At 40.3% G+C, this 17,971-nt stretch overlaps 1 protein-coding gene across 2 annotated transcripts in view; it reads right to left on the bottom strand.

The window, feature by feature from the left end:
* The window catches only part of Ccdc14 (coiled-coil domain containing 14), a 35,578-nt gene that overhangs the window by 10,114 nt on the left and 7,493 nt on the right, over positions 1 to 17,971 (bottom strand). For both annotated transcript variants that reach the window (XM_021184924.3, XM_029470199.2), the window contains exons 6-10: positions 10,987 to 11,205; positions 10,779 to 10,873; positions 9,129 to 9,639; positions 6,362 to 6,503; positions 851 to 921 (exon numbers count right to left, since the gene is read on the bottom strand). In XM_021184924.3, coding sequence (XP_021040583.1) covers positions 851 to 921; positions 6,362 to 6,503; positions 9,129 to 9,639; positions 10,779 to 10,873; positions 10,987 to 11,205 — 1,038 coding nt within the window. The remainder of the gene's footprint in view (positions 1 to 850; positions 922 to 6,361; positions 6,504 to 9,128; positions 9,640 to 10,778; positions 10,874 to 10,986; positions 11,206 to 17,971) is intronic.

Here is a 17,971-nt window from a genome sequence, read left to right as displayed (position 1 = left end):
GCCTGCCTCTGCCTCCCGAGTGCTGGGATTAAAGGTGTGCGCCACCACACCCGGCTAATATACTTCTTTATAACATCACATTTACATAGACTCGAGAAAAAGCCCTGAGAATATTGAAAAGAGATCTCATCTGTTCTTAGACTCCTGTTCTTCTCCACGAAGCTCTGTGATCCATAAAGATGGTGTGATATTCACCTGTAGCTGCAGCGACTGAGGTGAGCAAGGAGGGAAGATCAATTGAGCCTCCAAGTCCAAGAGTAGCCTGAGCAACACAGTAAGACTCCCACTTAAAACAAAACAAACAAAACCCAGCAGAAAAAAAATAAATAAATAAGGGTCATTTGACAATATCTGCCAAAATCACTACATATGCACTCTGGCTCAGTATTTCTACTAGAAATCCATCCTGCAAACCTCGATGCATGCGCACAAAGATCCTGGTACAAAGATTTTCATTTCATTGTTGTTCACATTAAGGGAAAGGCTGAAATATCTTTCAGGGGATCTTAAATATAACAGAGATAACAAGCAGAATACATCCACAACTATTTAAGATATCTGCACACTTACTAACTTGGTTTCTCAAGACAGGGGCTTACTACAGATAGTTCTGGCTGGAGTGGTACTCGTTATGTGCCCAGGCTGGCCTCAAACTTGTGGCAATCCTCCTACTTCATAAATACTGAGATTACAAACATACCCAACAACTGTTTTAAATTATAATACAGTAACTCCTAATTTTAAAAAGCTGATACAGGGAGAAACGCCACTTAGATAAAGCACAAGTCTACACCAATATTTCCAGAGTCATAAAGACTTCAATCTCAACCCTTCAAGTTTCTTCACCTACATTCAAGGTTACCAGGTCCCTTTTCGGTTTTCTCTTGTTCTCGGAGGCGCTGATTCAAAATTCTCAGTTGCCTAAAGAAAGTCATAAAGATGGGTAAGAATCCTAAGCCCACTTTACAGTATACATCAGATATTTTGATATAAAAAAGATAAACACTGTAGTCACCAGTCCATCTCAAACCCCAAACCAAACACAAATCTAAATAAATGAAACTACACCCAACTGTTAACAGGGGCACATTTGAGCCTAGCACCCTTCCACCTCATAACAAACGCCTTCTATATCCATAGATCTGTCTGTCTGTTTGTTTGTTTGTTTGTAAAATGGTTTCTTTGTAGATCTCTGGCTGTTCCAGAATTTGCTCTGTAGACTAGGCTAGCCTAGAACTCACAGAGACACACCTGACCTGGCCTCCTGAGTACTGGGACCAAAGGACTAGCTTTGAGTTGGTAATCTTCCTGCCTTGGTCTCTGTTGAGTAGCTGGAACTACAGGTCTGCACTACCAGGCTCAGGACAGATAGGTGCAGAATTGTTCCGGACACCATAAACTGTGGCCCACTATTTCCAAGACTGGCCTGGAACTCAGTATGGCAGCTCACAGTGGCTGGAACTTTGGATTCTCCTACCTTAGCCTCTTAAGTGCTGGGGCAACACTCAAGTACCACCATGTACACGTTTCCTTTGTTTTCCATTTTTTTATCTTCACATCTCCTCTTTCAAAATAATGTGTGTGTGTGTGTATACTTATACAATAACCTTACTACTGTAGTTTACCTTTAAAATAATTGCCATTTCTGTCAACCAGGATGCCTTCGGTGCCAACTACTATATATATATATATGTATGTATATGTATATATATATAAATAATTCCATGTTTGTGATTCATTGACAAAGTTGGGAGATAAAAGTCTGTGCTTCTGGTAATTTCATTGTTAGAAGGAGAAGGTAATGGCCTCATGGGAATGTTAGTACCAACCCTGTCTTCACAGTGTGCACCCACTTCACAAACAAGAATATGTAACGAGGTACTGGCATTTCCTATCTTTCCAGAATTGGAAACTTTCTATACAAATGTATTTGATTTAGTAATTGAATCTAAAATGATAATAACTTGCCATACACCATTCACAAGTATTAATTCTGGATAGATTAAAGAGTTAAGAACACAAAATATACCAACAAAACATAAATTCAACAACACAAGTTTATGAGGAAATATAAATAATCTTTTCACTACAAAAGAAATCCCTAAGGAAGACTCAAATCCGACAACCATCAAGTAAAGAATATGAAGTTTAAACACATCACAACTTAAAGCTTGTTTTAGAATTGAAGGCCTGGAAAAAGATATAACAAGCAATTCCTGTAAGAAAGCTAAGTGATTTATAAGCATTGGAAATAGAGGGCCTGAGTCTGGAATCCTAGTGCTTACATGAAAGCTGGGTATAGTGGCACAACATTGACCATTAGCTTCCACGTGTACTCAGACACACTTATGTATAACATACATATACATACACACAAATATACAAAACTATAAAATAAAAGGCAATAGCTCTTCATGAGGGGCCTTTTTGCAGCCAGTGGGAGTCTGCTGTAACCATGTGGATGACAGCTTAGTAATATCCAAGCTCTAAAATATGTACCATCCTTGACAAGATAGTTTTTAAATTTAATTTTTATTTTATGTGTATGGGTGGTTTTTTTGTCTGCATGTCTGTGCACCACATGTGTGCCTGGCGCCAGTGAGGACAAAGGAGGGTGTCAGGCCCCTAGAGCTGGAGTTACCGATGGTTATGCACTGTCATATGGGTGCTAGGTACCAAACCAGGGTCTTCTGCAAGGATGGCTTAACTACTGAGCCATCTCTCCATCCCCTGGACAAGCTTACTCAGAAATAACTATACATATGCAAAAGCACATGCAACAATACACACACACACACACACATACACGATATACATTTGACAAGAAACTGTACACATATTAAGATGAATAAGATATCCATATATATTGACATAGAAAGAGCACAAAAAAGGACTTGGGGGATAGGTCAGTGATAGGGCATGTGCAAGGCCTTGGGTTTATTAACTACTGGGAAAGTCACCGAGACACACAGTGAAAAAGAATGAGCTGAAGATGAGACTCTGATTTTCTAAGGGCTTCCTCACTAACAAAACACACAGAGATCTGGGAGGGGCAGCAGAGTGGTGACCCAGATTACATAACAGAATGCCTCTTCCGCTATCTTCCCGAGAAACAGCGACTACCTTATATGAGAAAATGAGTTTTTTACAAACGTTCTGTATGCTGCTGTTCAGATTCACCTCTTTTGAACCATTAGTCAACTTGAACCTTCTATCACTTATTACAAGCCTCCCATCCCCATCCTGTCCTCTAAGTGTGAAACTTTCACACTTGCCCTTTAAAAAAATAAACACAGAGTAGAGGGGCTGGGAGATGGTTCTCTGGGTGACAGAGCTTGCTGGGTAAGCATGTGGACCTGATTTTGAACCATCACCATGCTAAAAAAGTTGGGTGTGGCTACACATGACCTTAACCCAGCACTTGGAGGTGGAGACAGGACCCTGGGTGCTAACTAGCCAGCCAGCCTAGACAAACAGCAATCTCTGCTTCAGCCTGAGGTCCTGCCCTCAGGGAATAAGATGAAAAGCTATAGAGGAAGGCATTCAACAATATCTTCATGTTCATTTTGTCTCCACATGAATGTGCCTGTGCAAGGCATATTCCCCCCCCCCCCCCCGCCCCCGCCCGGCTTCTCTTCCCCCAACCTTAAAATGTGGCATGGAGAGAAACTTATTGTAACAGAGTCCACCAATTTACTTGGGCGTGTCCTTATTAACATGCGTTCCCCAGAACCCCATCCCCCCCCCCCCCCGCCCCATGCCACCCAAGGATTCTCAGCTCTGTGCCTGCTGCTCCCTTCATCTCTTTTGCTGGCTCCTGGTTCTTAGCAGAGGAGCACGCTGAAACACTTCCCACAACCTTTCAAGCCTAACTGTACCAGTAGATGTTCTTTCCTTATTCCCTGTGTTTACATTTTTGCTGTTTTATAATAAATACTAAAAATTAATAGCAAAAACAATCTCTCAGAAATGGCTATTACACATACTATTTTAAATGCATTCAGTTTAAATACATTTGATTTTAACAAAAGATAAAGACAGCTGATATTTAGGCAAATGTTCTTTAATTAGCTTACTACCATGTAACTGTATGAAGGGGAAGCACATGTACACTAGTCTACATCTATTTAAAGTGCAAACGTCTACGCATTTTCTCATGTGGTGTGATAAGACCCTCAGCACCTGAGCTTCCTCAGGCCATTTTCATCCTGCTCCTTTCCTGGACAGACAACCATCATCCACAGCTCAGATTGCTGATTCTTACTACGAGGTAATACTCTATTCTGAACCACCATCCAGGGTATTTTGGGACATACGAGGGGCTTCTATAGTTAAATTCAACAAGGCATTACAGATTACAGATATCTTGTGGGTTGGGAACAAGCAAACTAAATAGAGACAACTGTGTTTCAAGTATCACAAAAGTTATGGACATTTCAAAATGCCCAAAGTACATTAGAAGCCATGCACCTAGCAGTTTTTCTTTTTGCCACAAGATGGCAATAAACTTCAAGTTGTGTGGGGGAAGGGCGGGGAGGGAAAGGATCAGTTTTCTAGTTAAAACATGTAGTTTACAAATGTCTACAAAAAGCAAAAAAGAAAATCACTTGTAAATAAGACTACCCATTCTGTTTCTTATTTATAGTGAAATTTATGAGTGATTCTTCCCAAGTAGAGATTAAAAAATAGCGCAAAATTCCCACATTGCTACAGGAAGTCCCATTCTATCCAAAGAAACATATCTAACAAATTCTTCATTTTTCTGTAATTTTTATTACTTTAAAAGATCAAGTAAATAACAGTGGCAATAGGCTGTTATACAATCTTTTCTCCCTAAGGACAGACAGCTAAAAAGCTCTACTGTCAATTCCAAAGAAGTGGATATCAATTAAGTTAACGCCCTTAGAAAAATTAAATACCAGGCTGCAAATACACCTGAAGAGTGATCCTTAAGTCTCTGCCGCCTCATGGAGTTACTGCAGAAGCCTGCAGCTAAGATTTGGGGCTCTCCAATCAAATCACCTTGGAGTTAAGCCTTGACTCCCTCAATTCCTGAATACACAACTCTGAGCAAACCAGCTAAGCTTTCTGGGCCTTGGTTTCCTCCTCCCCACATGAGATGGCATGATACTTGCAATGCTCCTGGGAGGATTTAAGTGATGGCACACAGGAAGAACAGTACTGCAGGCATGCAGCAAACGTGAGGGAAAACTGCTGTTCACTCTGTGTGACTTACTCTTCATTTTAGTTTTTGGAAAATTAATACTGTCACAGGAACGCCTCAGATTAGAACTGATGACAGTATTATTAGAAGTTAGGCCCACAACTCTACCCACAAATGAGATCTCTTGATGCTAAGCAGGTAAGTCTCACTAGATGTTTCTCTGTGGGCTATAGACCCATGCATTTAAGCTACTCTCCAGTCAGGAATCCTTTTTTTGCTGTTTTCAAGTCTCTTGAAAACTGTGTGTGGGTCCCTGCAAGTCCCATCTGTGCTCGAGAGAACACTGTCAGGGCACAGTACAGCACAGAGCTGAGAAGCATCTGAAAATGAACTGCAGCATGAAGTACATCGACATCCCGGATGATACACTTCAGGGGTCACCACAGAAACACTCACCGTTCAAACAACACTGATAATAGACGGGGAATCTCCTTACATCTCAGGATTACCTCACTGGTTTCGAGCTTTCTTAAACAAGTTAAGAATAGAACTCCAGCAAGTTAATATGACTAAAAAGAAATGTAGGAATTGAAGTAAGTGTTGTCCTATGTCTAAGTACGTCTAAGTCGGCAGGGCTGCCTGCACTCAGCTCTCACAGCAGGGTCTCTTCCCTGGTGCCATGTTCCAAGCATCTGTATCAGGAGGGAGCGTGTGACTTGTTTTAGGTTTTAGATCACAAAATGACTTCTGGTCCAAGACATGAGATGATTACATTCACACTCCCTTCCCCATCACTCCCTGTAAAACATCCTGAGACAGTGGCTTCTTAAAGCAAAAGGAATCCTAGATTCTGAGCCAGGAGGAAAAAGAGGCTTTAGTGACCCATGATGGTCTTGGAGGAAAGAAGAACACACTTTTCCTAAGAATCAGATGTTTGTTATTGTAAAACAACTTAGATTAACACAGTAACCACCTTCTTCCAGTGTACATGCTAACAGGTGACCACAGACATAAAACAGGTGGGAGAACATACATCCTAGTGGGCAGAAGTGATGGAAAGTTGACGAATGTGAAACCTTCAGAACTCGAGAACGGGAAGGCATACATAATGGAGACTGAAATCTGTCTCCTTGGCATCTGGGCTCCAGCTGTGAAGCACCTTCACCTATAGACAAAAACACCCAGAGCAAGCCTCACCTCCGCAGCTGAGCGTTCTCACTTCTCAGGGGCTGCAGGGCCAGGGCTATTTCAACTTCCACATTTGGGTGGCCACCCACTGCTGAAAGTCCAGATATGCACGCCTCTACTTCTGTCACCAACCTCTGAACTTCTGAGTCCTCTATAAAAGGCAACTGAGTAAAATCAGTATTTTAAATTGACAAGATTACTGGCATGTATTACTAAAAGTCTTTATAGATAATATGTACTCATTATAGATTTCAACTTCATTACTCATGATTATTATACATATTCCACTTTTCTTTATCTTGCCGTTCTGTATTTACCTACTCAGAACTATTCTAAGGAATTGGTAAACTGAGTAAAGAAAGCTTAATCTTAAATCACAAAGCTATTATAGTTAGTGATTTTTTTTCCAGTTAAATGAAATGGGAAACAGATCTCCACATCACTCCTGGTTGGCACTTATCAAAGCTCTAAGGTAGACTTAATGATGCTGTGCAAGTTTCCTATAACTGTTACTCTAGAAACAACAACAACACTTTGATCCTGCATTTAAAACTATAGTTCATCACCACTTGGTGGTGGCACACACCTTTAATCCCAGCACTCTGCAGGGGTGGGGGGGTGGGGGGGAGGAGTAGAGATAGGAGGTGGAGGTGGAGGGGGCAGAGGCAGGGGGATCTCTGAGTTTGAGACCAATCTGATCTAAAGAATGAGTTCCAGGTTGCCAGAGCTACCCAGGGGGAAAAAAATGTGTCTTGAAAAACTAAAATTATAGTTCATTTTAGGTGATTTAGTTGGCAAAATACTGAATGTGGATTTTCTAAGATATGACTTTATTATTTAACTTTTTAAAGTACAGCTAATGTGACCCAGCCGACCTCTGCCTTTTGTTACTAACTGTGGAGAGCAGCCATGACTGGAAGTAGTCAACACATGCAAGGAGCAAGTTCGTATTCCATCCTTTTTTGTCCCCTCTGTCCCATCAAAGCATTCGAGATAATTAAGTATATATATACAGGTGTATTCGCTTCTACAGTATTTGAATTCTGGTAGAAAGTGCATGCACAATGAACAACTGTGTCCAGCAACTGCGTAGTCCTCTCTCTATAGAGCAGTTCTGCTCATGATTCTGAAGGTGGAGAGCTGGCTCAAACAGGTTTTAGAGTTTTGACCATAGTCAAACCACATAAAGATTCCATGACTTATTGTGTCTAATATGTTTGAATTATGTATGAAGAGCACAATAGCTAAAATGAAGGAATGGAGACACATTGCCTCGTGTATTAATTTTCTGTGGTGAGAAGGCTGGACACCTAACCTCTCAGCAATAGGAAAGCTATATTGCTACTTACTATCATCACTTACCATCCTACACAGTCGTTTTTTACGTTAGTCCTTCCTCCTTTCTAATTGAGATTTTTTTTTCATTCTTTGGCCAATATTTCAATGACTTCGTTCTTTTAGCCTAAGCTTCTTCATAGTTAAATAGAACAACAACAAAAAAAAGGTATCTATCTCCTTGAGTTGCTGAGATTAGAATGAGATACTATTATCCTTACCTGAAATGCAGGTGATTACAGGAGTGCTCTGAGACTCACGAGAGGTCACTCGAGAGTACAGTACAGTGCTGAGCAAGTGAGCGCTCAGGACAGGGGACACCGGTGCCACTGCTGCTGCCATGATTAAAGATTTTGGCAAAAGAAAAGAAAGAGCCAGGTATGGTGGCACATGCCTTTAATCCCAGTACTTGGGAGAGGGAGGTAAATTGCTTTCTTGAGTTCAAGTCCAGCCTGATCTACAAAGCAAGTTCCGGGCTAGCCAGAGCTATATAGTGAGTCCCTATCTCAAAAAATAAAATAAACAAAAAACAAATAAACAAAAACTGTCTAATTTGAAGATGTTAAAGCTGCAATTTTGGGCTGGAGAGATGGCTCAGTTGTTAAGAGCACTGACTTGCTCTTCCGAAGGTCCTGAGTTCAAATCCCAGCAACCACATGGTGGCTCACAACCACCCATAATGAGATCTGACACCCTCTTCTGGTGTGTCTGAAGACAGCTACAGTGTACTTACATGTAATAATAATAATAATAAATCTTTTTTTAAAAAAACCTGCAATTTTAATACTTAACCTATGACTTAACTATACTGTATTTACAAGGATTTTAGAAGTCTGTGTATGTGTCAGCCTATAAATGGCAGCTATTCTGTTAGTTCCACAATTAATTACTATGCTTTCTAAGATGACATATTTATAATTCATTCCAAGCAAATGCCACTACTTTAAAACACACACGAGTACACACACACACACACACACACACACACCAAAACAACAACTTGGCTCAAAGACCTTTTCCCTTGATTTAAGAAAAAAGCACTAAACATGAACAAAGAAGCTAGTGAGCAGCTTGGGCTGTTACATAAAGTGGGGTCTGTTTAACAATGTAACAGCTAGTTATTAAATCAGAAAAGTCAATTTACATCTTTGTTAAACAAAAAAGTCATCTAGGGAGGAAGACTAGGGACCCAACACCAGCAGCAGCTGCAGAGCAAGCTGGAAGCTCTCCTAGACGACATGAAACCCTGTCTCAAGAAACAAACAAAAGCCCTAAAATGCAAGACAACAAACAGAGATCTTTTCCTTATTGGGTCAAGATACAGTTCTGTGAGAAACACCAGAAACTCCTGCTCCATCACCGTCATCTGAATGACATCTAGAAAACACAACACAGCTACCAAGCATTATAGAGTACAGAAAAACATGAAGTGCTCATCTACCTTCCATCAGGGCCTTGAGCTCTCCCAACAAGCACTTGGCAAGTCTGACTTTTTCAGCAGTCTGGCTCACATTTTCTGCCTGCTGCACATTCTTGGCTATTTTTGCATCTTGCACATGTGTGCTTAAATGCTTTCCTTCATTTGTGTCCTCTTCAATTTGTTCTTTGGCACATTTTTCTTCATTAGTGGCCAAGAAGGCTGGCTGTAACTGAGAGGGACTTTGGTATGCCTGACTGTCCGAGAGAGCGTCCTTCCCGTGAGCTGGAAACAGAGCTGTGTGTGTTTGGAAGCACTTTAGGAACTCTGCTTCCTCAGGAGCTCTCTGTTGGGGCAGAATACAACTCGCAAGATCCAGCTGCCGACTCTTTGCAACAGCTGGACTGTCAGCGTGGGGAAGGCCACATGCAACTCCAGGATGGACTCTAAACGGATCCCTGGGAACATCACCATACTTCACAGAGGTCGCTTGACTTTGTGATTCAAACTGGTTATCAGCATCAGTCTGAACTTCCTAAGGCAAGAAAACAGCAAGCCTTCAACGTGTGAGCAGACACTGTAGGACTAAAAACCACAAGTGAATTAGTAGTAAAACATAATTCTCTACCATTACTAACCAATTTTGGATATTTTCAGCTTTCCAGCAAGCTGGACTTCCTCACTGCACAACAAAGACTAGATTTTCAGAGCTTAAGTAGATCACTCTGCAATGTGGGAACATTAGCCACGATGAAAATAGGTTGTTTACAAATGCCACACATGCTTTAAAAGCATCAAAAATTAGTCCACATTTGGACTCAAACAAACATTTTCATTTTGAGAAACATTTTAAGAAGCAAGTTCAGAGGCTGGAGCGATGGCTCATCTGTTAAGACTTGTTACTCTAGCAGAGGACCTAGGTTCAGTTCCCAGCACCCACATGGCTGCTCACAACTCCAGTTCCTGGGGATCCAATGTTGTCATGTATGTGGTGCACAGACATACATGCAGGCAAATCCCCACACAAATAAAAACAAAAAAGGTATTTTATTTAGAAAACACACACAGAGCTTTGATTAAAATATATTCAGCAGGAATGGAGCCCAGTGGTCCTGTCACTGTCTTGAGTGTGAGGTCCTGGGTTCAATTTTTAGGACCACAGAAATAAAAATGTTTGTGCATATATTAAGTGTATATGAATTTTAGAGAAATAAAGCTGTTAGTTCAATGTCAAATCAGAGACTAGTGATTTTATTATACAACTTAGCTCAGAGACATTTATCTTAAGAGAAAACACCCACAAAATACAGCTTAACTATATAAAAGGCATATTTCAAGAAAACAGTCATACTACAGTATTAAGTGAAAAGGCAGCACATAACTGTGAAACAAAGCTCTCGTTTTAAAGACGCAGCGTTAACCGAGAGAAAACACACTTTACCAGGACCAGGGCACTGGCTGTGCTTAGTGCTCAGAAGGCTTGCTTTCCCTTTTCTCATGATTTCTTCTCTTTCTCTCTCACTACTGTTCTTAAGAGTTAAAAGTTTTTAATCCAAAAATATTATGAAATTGGTTTTATATCCTACTATATTTGATCAATAAATTCAGTACATTGCTAAGATGACAATTTCTCTAAGCAAGCCACTTTTTTAGTAAATAACTATATATACCCACAGAGTGGACCATTAGGGGGCAGGATGGCTGCTGAGGTGGCCAGACAGAAGTGGAAGGAGAACAGCCAAAACCAGAATGTGGTGTTGCCCGAGAGCCTACGGAGTTAAAAAGAAAGTATGCATTATTCACACCTTACAGTGCTTATATAATTACAAAGTAATTTAATCATAGTTCACATTCAACATTTGAAGCTATGGTAGGAACTAACCTGAATTAGACATGGTATGGCACACAGCATGTACTCCATTGGGACCATTTTTTAAAGCCAAGCTATTCATCAGTGACATTTGCGTCTGCACATGCTCACAGAGGGCTTGGTATATTATGGGTGAGTACATTCTATAATGATCTTGTAGTGAGCAGCGCTGGGCTGTGTCACTCCCAGTAGAAGCTTCGTTAGATATCCAGTTCCTATTTTCTGATGATACTAATGTGGAGAAAGGAAGTGAGTGTTTAAATATGAGTCTTCAATAACTTTTACTCTAATATCTTTATAGTAACTCCCAGAAGAAAATCATCCCAAGTTCTTTTGAAAGTAATTAACTAAGTTTCCCCAGTCAAAATTCATGTGTACTTATTAAAATCTCTAGTAAATGCCACCTGGAAAATCTCCCTTTCAGTTACAACACCTGTACTGCATTATCACTAAAGGTCACTAAACTACTACCTGGTTCCTTGTCCTTGCTTCTCAGTAGAAAACAATACAAAAGAAAAAACACTTTGTAAGTTTCTACGTTTTTATAGTTTAAAAAAAAAAAAAAAAGGTCAAAGAGTGAGAACAGTGGACAATCAAAAAGAAAAAAACAATCTTAATTTAGCATTGAACATTTCCCCAGATCTGACCACCATCTATCTACTTTTCCAGCTCTCTATTATTACATTCAACTCAAGTCTTCATCAATCTAGGCCAGTGTAGACACGTGCCACGGGACTTCTTGTGGTATCCTGGGTGCTTCTTGCTGCTTCTGTAGACTCGAGCCATTCTGCAGAGCCTCACAGTTTCTTGTGGATCAGGCCACTGCTACTGATTCATGGTTGGTGTTTTGGACTACACTACTGATACCCGACAGTGAAGATTATAATTGCCCCAAAGAAGTATTTCTAAACAGGCCCACATCCCCCATTTCCTACTAACCTTTCTTTTCTCCTACCTCCGGTAGGTGAGCCAGAAGTTGAGGTTGAGGTGTTTAGGAACCCTCATTAAAGTAGGTTTTGGAAACCCTAAGCCTGCACCCCCTCTCCTCCCAGCTCTTCCCCCTACCTCCACCACCATCTCCTCTGTTTCTCTTCAAAAAAGGGCAGGCCTCCCATGGATATCAAGCAGAATCTAGGCAGGAGTGTGTTTTATCTTCATTATTAAAGGCCTCACTAGTGTATATGCAAAATATAAGCCTGGTATTAATAAGCTAAAGAATGAAAAAGGTTTTGATATAGCACTGTTTTATAATGGGTACAAAAAAAAAAAATCTTGATTCTATTTCCCTAAGAAGATTCTCCTCCCCAAATGTTTGCTAAACAGCATTAGCAGAAATGAGAGGCTATAGTAGATCATAAGTTAACAGGTCACAAAATGAACTTAGAAAATAGCTTGAGTTAGCACCTACAAAAAACAAATACAAATGACCCAATCCCATGAGCACGTACGACTGCTAAAGGACATATACTAGAATGCTCACTTAGTAGCTGTATAACCTTGAGGATTTGCCTAACCTTCCCTTCCCTTTTCTTATACTGGAAAACTGGTGATTGAAAGAATACTGCTCCTATTCTGACAACAGTTACCCAATAGATTCAAGCACTGCAGAAGGCAGGCGCAGCCTTTGCAGGCCCTGCCCCTGTCGTTCCTGGGAAGAAGCCCATACTGTCTATTGGGTGCTATGCAGCAGACTATGACAGCAGTGAGTCTTTAAAACCCGTTTTCCTGTGAAGATGTATGTACTGCTGGAAAAGCCTGAGCATGGAGGGCCATGTAATGTAAGACTCACAAGGAGGCAAAGGTAATTTTCTATAAAGGTAAAAAGAATATGCTATTTGTTCTAATCCAACTCTCAGGCACACACGGCTCACAGGCACTATCCTACTGAAGTCCATGGGAAATCTCCCAAACCAAGTGGGACCTTCTGGGACAACATCCAAGAAAACTAGAGAAGTCTACAGGGGGGAAGAACAATCGACTGGTGGACTGCACAGTCCCTTTAATAACTAAACAAACCCACTAAGCTGTCTGACAATGTGAGGAATTTGATGTTTACACATCATCTTGAAAATGAATCTTTAAATCCCGATGGGCATTACTGAGCGCATGGAGAGCTCAAGGTTTCATTTTTTGGGACACACCACTGAAAGGTGAATGTGACTCTTAGGACTACACTCTAGAAACCTGGCAGGGCTGGGGATGATAGCTTAGTGGGGTGTTTGTTACTCAAGCACCCACTTAAAAAGCCAGGCATAGTCATGGGCATCTGTAAACCTGGACCAGGGGAGCAAGAGACAAGAGGCCCCCCGAGGTCAGCCCGGCTGGAAGAGCAAACTAGGCTCTGTGAAAAGATCAGTCTCAGCAAACAAGATAGATGGAAGTAGTGCAGAATATTTGTGCTGCATGCATGAAGCCCTGGGTTCAAGCTCCAGGACTACCAAATAAATGAATAATAAGATGAGGCATGAACATTCTAATATCGAACAAAATCAACTCAATAGAAACAGATGTATAAGAGTTGCGGGTCTTAGAAACACTTAGCACTTAAAATGAGCAGAATGCATAGAAACAAACACTTATCTAGGACTAATTGGCTATTCTGGGTCTTTTGTTGTTTCATATCAAATTGAGGATTTTCTTTCTATTTATGTGAAGAATGAAATAAGGATGTTGATTGTAATTTCATTGAATAAGTAAATTGTTTTGGTAGGAAGGTCTTTTTTCACAATGTTAATTCTACCAAGCTGTGCTTGGGAGGTCTTCAAATTCTAGTATGTTTCTTAATCTCTTTCTTCGAACATTTAAGGTTTTCATTGAAGAGGTTTTTTTACCTCTTTTGTTATGTATATTCTAAATATTTGATTTGATTTGAGAATCTGGGAAGAGGAGCGGGTCCATGACCTCTCTCACAGCAGGCTTATTACTCATGTATTAAGACTGGTAAATTTTGAAAGTCAATTATGTGTCATAACACTTTGCTGAAATTATTGATAATTTCTACAATTTTTCTAGCCAAATTTTGGGAACATTGGATATAAGATAATATAATCTTCAACTGAAAATAATTTGACTTAATATTTCCCCATTTGTATCCCTTATCTTGCTTTATTGCTCCAGCTAATGCTTCAATCACGGTATGGATGAGCAGTAGGGACAGTCCTCTCCCATTCCCGATTTTAATGGCGCTTATTAATGGTTTCATTCATTTAGGATGATATTGGCTATGGGTTTGTCATTTACAACCTTTATTATGTTGGAATATGTTTCCTACAGTCCTACTTGTTCTAGGGCTTTTATTAAGAATGCATGTTGAATTTTATCAAAGACTTTGTTTTTTTGTGCTCCCATTGAGATGATCATATGATTCTTGTAATTTTTTTGTTCACGTATTTGGTTTTTTACATTTATTTCTTATATATGTTAAAAATAAAAGAAAATAAAATAAAAAAGAAAAACAAAACAAGAGCAACGACAACAAGTCAAGGCCATTCTCAGCTTCATATCCTGTTTGAAGACAGCCTGACTTTCATAAAACTGCCACCAAAATAAATACATAAGTAAACCAAAAAAAAGAAGGAAGACGCCCAATGTCAGCCTCTGCTATGCGCACATGCACACAGGATTGGAGCAGCCATTTTTTCCTTTACATGAGGGGCGGGCAGTCATCGGCCTACCCACCTTCTTAATGCTTCTTCACTATATGAACACCTCCAGCATAGGCTGCTGCTTCCTTCAGTTTTCAGAGTGCTTGGTGCCGCCGATCACTTCCTCACACAGAGGTACCCTAACTCACCCCTTCAATTTCCTGTCACTCTTTCAGTCCATCCCCCAACACTGGTTACAGAGCTAAAGTCAATCGGTAATACTATGCTTGTCTTTTTACTTTGCATAACCTCATTGTTATTAAATACAAAGACAGAGTAAAATGCAAATAAGATCACCAACTTCTAAATATTGCTGAACTGTAAGTAGCACTTGGCAATGTCTCAGCACAGAGTAAACACTCAGCAATGTTATATCATCCAATAGTTGCAAACTGACCAGATAAGTAAATACTTCATTTTAATAAATCTTGCTATCTAGAAATACATTTCTAAATGTGATCCCTCTGAGATGATGAAAACCCATAGCAGTAACAGATCATCTCTATCAGATGAGCTACAAAACTAGCTAATAACTTCCTATAAAGTATCAGTTTTTATTAAAAATAATTTTACAATAAAGAAAATAGAAAAATATCCTCTAAAGCTATTTTAACTTTGGAGTCTAAGATGATCCACAGGAGATCACAGCCCACAGCACAGCACAGCACACAATCTTGTCCTCTCCTTTGGAATCCTAGGCCTCTCTTTTTAGACTTCTGGTTCCTTAAGAACTGTCTAATCTGAGGAGCTCTGAGTCCACGTTAACAGGCCCATGTTCTCAATCCACTAGCTCACTGGACTTCCTTCTGTAGTCTTATCAAACTGAGCTACACAGTCCTGCCTCTGCCAGCAGATGTCGCCATCCCACAGAAACTAAGAAAGTCCAAACAGGCTTCTTTCTTAAAAGGCCAGAGAGAATAAACATTTCAGGCTTATGAGCTAACTTGTCTCTGTCACAACTACTCAATGCCACTGTAGCCACCGTAGTACAAAAGCAGCCATACGATCTATGAACAGTAGGTTCTAACAAAGCTTTAATTATAAAGTAAAACTAAACACCATTTCTAAAAACACAACTGGCTATATGGAACTGACCCTAGTTAAGACTGATACTGTCCAACAGGAACATAATATAAGCAATATATGTAATTTAAAATTTTAAGTAGTCATACCAAAAAATTAAAGGGACGACTTACTTTCCATGTTTTAGTTACATGTAGCCAGAGCTGAGGCTGCAGCTCAGTAGTATAGCTCTTGCCTACAGCACTGAAGGCCTGAGTTTGATCTCCAACACCACAAAAATAAAGAAGGAAATATAACAATAATACTGCCATTTCAGTGTGTAATGCCCAGCATATATTTATAGCATACCTCAAAACAGATGCTAAATGTTTATGAGAAACATTCCGTCTCTATTTAGACTGTGTATAATTTATAGCTGAAAGGGTAGATTTACACGCCAGAAGTATCCCAAAAGTCTTAGTAGTTTTATAATTGGATATCAGTTTTCAAATTTACTAAATTAATTAAAATTTCAGCCTAGGGATTAGAAAAATAGCTCAGTCAGTAAAGTACCTGCTGGCTCAAACACAAGAACCAGAGTTTCCATCCCCAGGAGCTGGCAGGGACTGACAGGCAGTATGGTCCTTAACCCAAGCAAAGGGGAGGCAGGGACAAATGGATCCATGGAGTTTAGCGGCCAGCCTGCCTAGTCAAATCCATAAGCTTCAGGTTCAGTAAGAATAAAGGTAGGACGTGAATAAGGAAAGACAAACATGTGTAGCACGTGGGTACACAGCACTAGTGTGAAGACATACATACAAAAATATACACACATTCAGCCTACCAGTGTAGTGATCGCTTATAAGTACCACCTGTCAATAAAAAAGCCTATGGCAAATGAGCTGAGGCAGGAAATAGGAGGCGGGACACTGGCAGGAAGACAGAGGAGAGGATTCTGGAAAATAGAAGGCATCGGAAATTTGAGAGCCAGATGCTGAGGAAGAAGCAGGTGGGGACTGGAGGAGAGCTAACTAACCAGCAGGTAGATGAACTCAGGATAGAACTAAAAGAAAATTCGCCCTGGACTTGGGTGCATGAAGCTGAGGAGAGGTAACCAACCATGTGGAAGACATAGAATAGTTAGAATGGGTTAAATAAGTTTCGAGCTAGTCGGGGGAATGAGCCAAAGCTTATGGCCTAGGCATTAATCAATAAATAACGAGTCTCAGAGTTGTCATCCCAGGAGGAGGGGCTGGAAAAAGGGACTTACATTATTACACACTAGGTCACTGTCACATTTCAAGGCACAAGTGAGCAGTGCAGGCAAACAGAACAGAAAGTGATTGGTCTCTGTCGTAGTCAGGGTTTCTATTTCTGCACAAACATCATGATTAAGAAACAAGTTGGGGAGGAAAGGGTTTATTCAGCTTACACTTCCATACAGCTGTTCATTCATCACCAAAGGAAGTCAGGACTGGAACTCAAGCAGATCAGGAAGCAGGAGCTGATGCAGAAGCCATGGAGGGATGTTCTTTACTGGCTTGCCTCCCCAGGCTTGCTCAGCCTGCTCTCTTATAGAACCCAAGACTGCCAGCCCAGAGATGGTCCCACCCACAAGGGGACCTCCCGCATTGATCACTAATTGAGAAAATGCCTTACAGCTGGATCTCATGGAGGCATTTCCTCAACTGAAGCTCCTTTCTCTGTGATAACCCCAGCTGTGTCAAGCTGACACACACCCAGCCAGTACAGGCTCCAAGATGGAGAAATGAAGGGAGCTGGTTTTCTAGCCTAACTAATGCTCATATGGGATGACAGTGGCCAGTCTTTCCATCTCTATTTTCTAGGCTGTTTGCATCTTAATACCCAGGGGGATTGTCTTAGATGTTTTGTTTTGTTAAACTCTACCCCTTGTGTGAAAACGTATGCATGCCCTTAAGCACTGACTGACACTTCTGGCCCATCTCAAGAGCAGGAATATGTAGTCTAGTTTGATTGCTATGCACTGTATATGTGTGGAAACATCACACTGTACCCCATAAATCCCATGTTAATTTAAGAATGAAAGTCATAGTGTAGACTGTTTCAACTTCATTTTGAACTGTTTAATGCTATAGGCCTTTAAAAGACAATATTCTCAAAACTTGTTTTAAAGTATTTCCTGAATCACTACACTTAATCTTCAGCAAGGTTAACCATGAAAGATACATCATGGTTTCGGATACAATCCGTGTCAACCATTGGCAGGCTTTTTGTCCTATATCCTAACTATAGTTCAACAAGTTTATTCTTTAACTAAGAATATATACACACAAGTTAATTTTAAAATATTATGATTTGGGGCTGGAGAG

The sequence above is a fragment of the Mus caroli genome, unplaced genomic scaffold (assembly GCF_978045245.1).
Source record: "Mus caroli unplaced genomic scaffold, Mus_caroli_1 scaffold_17, whole genome shotgun sequence".
NCBI lineage: Eukaryota > Metazoa > Chordata > Mammalia > Rodentia > Muridae > Mus > Mus caroli.
Note: the sequence above shows the minus strand (reverse complement) of the source record. Positions and strands in the feature narration are given on the sequence as shown.